Source organism: Melanerpes formicivorus, unplaced genomic scaffold (genome assembly GCF_026170545.1).
Source record: "Melanerpes formicivorus ecotype bairdi unplaced genomic scaffold, bMelFor1.0.p_v2 SCAF_100, whole genome shotgun sequence".
Lineage (NCBI taxonomy): Eukaryota > Metazoa > Chordata > Aves > Piciformes > Picidae > Melanerpes > Melanerpes formicivorus.
In genome coordinates, this window is record NW_027142452.1 from 454,919 (window position 1) to 461,886 (window position 6,968).

At 49.8% G+C, this 6,968-nt stretch overlaps 1 protein-coding gene across 1 annotated transcript; it reads right to left on the reverse strand.

The window, feature by feature from the left end:
- HOXB9 (homeobox B9) lies at positions 1-6,317 on the reverse strand. The gene is given in 3 exon segments (XM_068166387.1): positions 1-1,134; positions 1,136-1,206; positions 5,500-6,317. Coding segments are annotated over 3 exon segments (744 nt in total). The 5' UTR covers positions 6,008-6,317; the 3' UTR covers positions 1-969.
- Positions 6,318-6,968: the final 651 nt, after the last annotated feature.

Here is a 6,968-nt window from a genome sequence, read left to right on the forward strand (position 1 = left end):
AAGTCTTACGAATGTGTCTGTCGTGCAGGAGTTTTAATTAAACCGTCTGCTTCCTTGGGGCACCTCGACGTGTGGGTGTGCGCTGCTTTAAGGGGGTGTGAGTGTGCCTGAGTGTGCGAGAGAGGGTGGTGGAGGGTATTTGAGGGGGTGCTTGAGTTTGTGAGCATGGCTGAGTGTGCGAAGAGAGGGTGGTGGAAGGTATTGAGGGGGTGTTTGAGTGTATGAGAGGGCTTCTGAGTGGGTTCGAGGAGGGTTGAAGGTTTCGAGGGGGTGTTGGAGGGAGGCTGAGGGTGCGTTTAAGTGGGTGAGAGGGATTTGAGGGGGTGCGAGTGCGCCGGGGTGTTGTTGAGTGTGGTAGAGATCATTGTCCTTACGTGGGTAAAGAACGACAGAGAAGTTTGGGAAGGAAGGGGGATTGGGACAGGATTGGTTTGGAGGTTTTTTTGTGTGTGTGTGTGAGGCCACTTTTGTTTGTCGTCCTTGCTTTCCGTGCAGAAAAGGCAAGCAGGGAAAGCTGCTGCTCGGACAGGAGCCTGTGTTCTGGGTTGCGCTGTAGGGAGAAGAAAATAAAAGGAACAAAAAAAATGGAGGGGGGGGGGGGGGGGGGAGGGCATAAAAAAAAGGAAAGAAGAGAAACAACACCCAGCATGTGTCCCCAAAAAGGAGCTGCAGTTTTGGCTAAGTTGCCTCCCAGGTGGCAACACTAAGAAGATTATTAAACAGATAATACTAAGCAACATCTCCCTCGCAAAAGGTGGAGATGGGAAACAGGGAGGGTTGGGTGGTTTTTTTTGTTCCCCCCCCCGCCCCTTGTGTTTAGGGGATGTGGCAGCTCTAACGTGGGGGCGTGCGGCCGCGAAGGCTGGGACCCTTGTAGAGGGGGGGGAAAGAAAGGAGGGAAGGGGTTTGGGGGAGCGGGATGCTGCTCTTTTCTGCCTTTCTTTGTTCGTTTGTTTGTTTGTTTGTTTTTCATTCTTTGCCCTGTTCCTTGTTCATTTTCTTCATTTTCATCCTTCGGTTCTGAAACCAGATTTTGACTTGTCTCTCACTCAGGTTGAGGAGTCTGGCCACTTCGTGTCTACGGTCCCTCGTCAGGTACATATTGAATAAAAACTCCTTCTCTAGTTCCAGGGTCCTGGTATTTGGTGTAAGGGCATCGTTTTTTCCTGGAGGAACGGGCGTGAAGCCAGCTGGCAGCTGGGTTGGCTGGAAAGAAAAGCACCAAGATCAATAGGATTGCAGCTTGGAGTGTTTCTTCTCAGAAGGTTTTAATCATGCCATCAAATATTAAAATTATACACACGCATATGTGCCCCCGCGTGGAAAAAAAAAACCAACCCACCACCCAAGACCAAACCGAACACAACAAAACGCTCCTTGGCCAGAGAAATGAGCAGCGGAGGCCGTGTGAAAGTCCTGAAGGATCACACAGTGTTAGAGTGGGGAGGGGACTGCTCCCCAGATCCCGCCGCACAATCCCCCTCCTTCCCCCCCATGGCCTCCAGAGGGTGTGCTGGGGGGGAGCTGGGTCCTGCTGGGCTGTGGGGGTCTGTAGGCACAGGCTGTGTGTTTGTGCGTGCCCTGGCTGCGTGTCCTGTGCGCGCACACGTTTGCACACCGTGCCTGTGCACACTCAAGCTCCTGCACATGCTTGTCTGCGCACACATACGCTCGTGCACGTGGGTGTTCACGTACACACGGTTTTAGGCTCACCAGTGCCTGTGGGCACCCTTGTCTGTGCCCACACACGTTCCTGTGCCCACACACGTTCCTGTGCACACCGTGCCTGCGGGCATGCATAGCTCGAAGGCACACGCATGTTTCCACGCTCACAGCGTGTCTGTGGGCATGCTTATGCTCAGGCGCACACCCACGTCTGTGCACACACGTGTTCCCACGCACACCCCATGCCTGTGGGCACACGTTTCTGTGCTCCCCCGAGGCTGTGGGCACCCGTGCCTGTGCACACACACGTTTCTGTGCTCCCCGATGTCTGAGCACATGTACAATCTGGGTGGCACACATGCCACTGGCAGACCTCCCCAACTCTTTCTGCCGCTCGGAAGCTCCATCCAGGCCAGGTAAACACCCACAAGCGCTCCTAGCTTTGCATACCGCCCATCTGCACGTTACGCACCATATATACAAAGAAACTAACTCAAAAATGAGATATTTATCCGCCTTTTCTTTTTTTCCCCCCTCCCTTCCTTCCCAGGCTTGTTTTCCCACGTGGCTGCAGATTTACTCCCTCAACCCACCTCGCAGAGAAAGAGCAAGGAGAGGAGGTCTGGAGGAACCTTTCATAAATCCTGCTTTCTTTCCTCCCCCCCCCCCCCCTCCCCCCCCTCTTTCTTTTGGTTGCTGTGTGGCATGAAAACGCTCTCGATACAATAAACATCCTCTGAGGATTGGCTGGACCCTGGGTGTTGGGGGGGGGGGGATCTGGGACAGTGTTAGCGGGAGACATGGACATTTGCAGGGCTGCAAAGGCAGCCGAACAAATAAATAACAGGCAGCCCATAACCCTCGCGTGGGGGAGAAGTTACGTGGGAATCTTTTGGCAAAGGGATACTTCAGGAATTATGTCTGTTCGAGGGGGGATCGGGGAGGGGGGGAGAGGGGGGAGAAAGAGACATTTTAGGAGCAGAAACCACCCCCCACCAGACACCGGAGTGGTGGAGGTCGCACCCAAAGGTGAAGTGGGTTTAGGGTAAATAATGAAGCATTTACTAATCACATGCAAATATTGTCTGAGCTTGTGGGAGCTGAGAGGAGGGGAAGGGGTGAAAAGCAAGGCTCTGGACTGACCATGCATTTCTATTTGATTTCCTCTGCTTCCTCTGAAATTATGACCGAAGCCATAAACCTTTACACCAATTAAATGGACCGTTATAAATATATCTATATTTCTACATATAGCTACACACACACACACGGCCCCGGCGCTCCTCCCCCGTCAGAACGCTTCCCCTCTCCACAAAATGAGATGTATGGAAGATTTTGAAGAGGAATCATCCGCTTAATCTTCCCCCTCCTCAGCCCTGCCCTCTCCCAAATTTGCACGGCTATTTCCTCAAACGTAATTGACTTGATCTAATATGCAGAATTAAATATTAAAGAGGAAGAAAAAGCTGTTAATAATTGATACTGTTAATCCTGCCGCCCAGCCTTTTAATGGCAGTGGAGGGGTTTGCTCCACAGTGGATTTTTTTACTTCCTTTTTTTTTTGGGGGGGGGGGGGAGAGGGTTAGGGGGAGTTAATTTTTGGTCGTATTTGGGCTCGCGCAAATAGAAGCTGATTTTAAAACGCTTTCACCTATTCACTCTGCACCAATCCCCGAGCAGGGAAGGGAACGGGAAGAGATTCTGGCACATGTTTTTCCTTAAAATCCAACAAATAAACGAGCGGATCCCAGTGCCATGCACAGGGCGGGGATTCATTATTAAGAAATACTTGAGCGGAGGGGGTGGGGGTAGTGGGGGGGACACACACAAAACCAAAACCAAGCACAAACCCCACGCCACTCAAAAACCCCCCAACGACAAAACCCCACAGAGGAAAAAGGACAAAAGGAAAAAGTCAGGGAAATTGGTGGGAGGACTTCACGGCAAAGCGGCTCCGTCTCCCAGCCCCTGGCACCCTCTCAAACTTCCACCCAAATTAAACCATTCTTTAAAAGAAAAATACTCCTCGTAACCGCACGGCGTAGAAACCACACAGCATCCTCTCTGCGCGGGTCCCTGCACTTTAGAACTTGAGAACATTTTCTCGGGCAAGAATTCTGTTAATTATCATTATCGCTTTTAACATATATAGAGAGAGCTCTTCAATTTCGGGGACACTGAGCAGAGGACCTGGATATTTAACTCTCTCCAATCATTCACCTCACGGTCGCAGTTTGTTCTGGATCTCTGCCCAGTACAATAGAGCGAGGACTTTTCTTTTTGTCTCCTCTGCGTGTGCAAGTTAAAGGATAGGAAAACAAGAAATGTCACCATAACATCCTGCACAAGGAGAGGAGGAAATGATGAGGAGCAAAAATACGCAGTGGTTTTTTTTAATCCGAGGGTGGCAATGGCTTGCTGCTGCTGCTCTGTGTTGGGGAGGGGGGGGTAGGGGAAGGGGTGGCTGGCTGAGGGTGTGTGTGTGGGGGGGGTGCTGTTAAAAAATAGAAGTTAATTCAAGGGGAAAAAAGAATAACTGTGTCAGGGAGTCCTGCATCGCTCTACCCTCGGCAAGGGGCTGCTCCGCTGGCAGTTTCTAAAACTTGGGGGGGGGGGTTTCACTGCAAAATCTTTACCGTGGGGGGGTGGTTGAAGCCAAGTTTTGGCTGCTGCTCGAGCCCTGCTTTTACCTTTCAGATGCTCACCAGGTACCAGCCGGATCGGCACGAGGTGAAAGCACTGATTTTTGTGGGGCATTTTGGTTATTTCTTATTCCAACTCCACTACATTCTCATTATTCTCACTATTCTCACCGTTATAACCGTTATTATTAATAATTGCCTTATTAAGAGCAGTGTGGATAGCGTTAATAAATATTTTCGAAGCGGCTGATTATATTTTTAACCCATATTTAAGGGGGAGGGAAGAAAAGAAAGAAGACAAGCCAGCTCGCCGATAAAGCCCATGCTGAAGTTTAACTGTTTCCCCATTCTGGCTACATTACAAATAAAAGCTAATTAAGTTGGAAGCAACACCCTCCTCCTCCCCCCCCCCTCTCCCTCCCTCCTTGTTTTGTTTTGTTGGGTTTTTTAACTAGGAAGAAGCGTGGCTTTGAAATATTCATCCCCTGAACCATGGCATTTCATAAGCAGTCGCAAAAACACATTTTAACACCCCAACACGAGGAATAAACACAAACATCACCACCACGAGCCGCAGCCGGGAACAGAGCGCGGGGCGGGGGGGGGGGACACGACGACACACCGAGCCTGCCCCCGCGGCTACCGAGGACCCCGGGCACGGCAAAGCCCCCGCTGCTCTTTACTTTCCCCCACATGAACTTTTTCTCCTTAATTTCTCCTCTTTCTCCACCCCCCCTTCTTCTCTTCTTCTCCCTCCACCTCCGCTCCTCTTTCCCCCACCTTTCGCGCCGACATTCCCTGCCTCCCCCCTCCCCGTCCTTTCCCATCCTTTCCCCACCGCCCGCACCCGCGTAGATTTACTCCCGCTTACTAAATTGGTCTCTGCTGCCGGGGCTAGCGGCTCTGTAGCAAAGAGGATGCCTCTCCAGCTTTTGTCCGCTCCGGACTCTCTTTAAGCTCAGAGACAGCGCTCATTTTTATTTTTATTTTTATTTACCGGCAGAAACAATGCCGCCACCCCCCTTCCCCTTCCTCCTCCTCCTCCTCCCCTCCCCACCTCTCCCCTTAGGTTGGCATCAGCAAGCTGAGACTTTTCTTTAAGCCCTGATTTTAAACTTTACGCAGCATTGTCCCCTTTTATTGCACCTCCTCCAGCTTTTATACTGTTTACTTCCTCACTTTTATAACTTACTTTGATCTGTCCTGTCTTTGTCTTCGCTTCCTTCACAAACTTTATTGTCCTCGAAGCTGGGCCTTTGATTGGAAACGATCCCTTCCCTTCCAGCAGAAGTTTCTAAATTGTACTCCTGTGTTCCCTGTTTATGGACATCCCCGGGTCGGCCCAGCAGCGGTTCTGCCTTAACAGATCCCTGCCCAGGGAGGTTCTCTGCTCTGGGTACTGGATCCAGCCAGCTCCGGAGATACCTGCTATCAGATGGGACGCTTTGATGTTGAATATATGGATGGTAGACGGCAGGAAGGGTACCAGAAGAATGTGGATTCAAAGGAGTCCAGGAAGCGCTGAAAACTGGAGGTTTTGGTTGAAAACTACAGGAGGGGAATTCTAGATGCTCATTGTGCCCAGCTTGCCTGGAACTCGTATATTGCCCAGATGAAAATTTAGCTGAAGGCGAATCTTCACTTTCGTGACTTATAATAGAGTCGACATAATAATTGCTAAGAGTCCCAGAAATGGACATTCTCAGACATCATACAAAGCACGGTTCAATGAAAGGAAAAAAAAAGAAAGCAAAAAAAAACCAAGAAAAAAACAAAAGAAGAGGAAAAAAAAAGAAGAAAGAGAGAAAGAAAGAAAAAAAGAAGCGGCAGCATAAAAAAACCTCAATAAAATAGAAATATATATAGATATATATATAGGACAGATCTAGATTTGTACTCTACCCCCTTTCTCCAACTTCCCAGCCAACAAAGTACAGTTGGGCTGCTGTGTTGTGAGCTCCCAGCAAAATGATTGGTCAAACTTTTTTCGTGTGCCTGATAAAGCGTCAGTCTCGGCGTAAATCAATCGAAGCCGAGGGGGCTGCGCTGCGCTGTCATCCGCCCTTTGCATTCCATATCAAGGATGGATTGTTTTATGTTTATGCAATGTTGCAAAACGTCAGGAGTTTCGGGGGGGGGGGGGGGAGGGGGGGAGGGGAGAGAAAAAAAAGAGCGGGGGGGGGGAAAGAAAAGGAAAGAATAAACGCCACACCGAAAGGGTAGAACCGAGCCTTAATTTCCCTTCCTAGGTTTGCTCCCGAAATATTAAGGAATTGTGAAAGGGGGGGGGGCGGGAGGGGGGGTCAGGAAAAGAGGGGAGGGGGTGGATTGATATATTTTTTTTCCTTTAATTCCTTCTTTCTTTCTCTTTTTTCCTTGTTGTGTGTAAAGATGCTGATGTGCTCGCTTTGCCTTTAATAACCATCATGGGGGCAGAGAGATAAAAGCTATTCTTTGCCACTCGGGCTCCAGAGTACAATAGTAACAAAAAAAACACGGAGAATAAGTACAAACCGACACCCCCACGCTCTCTCACACACCCCCTCCGCTGAGATTTTATATCCATACATATGTGTGCGTGCAGACATATGGGTAAACACACACGTATATGCCTGGGTGTGGGTTTTTTTTTTGGGGGGGGGGAAAGCGAATCTAGGTAAC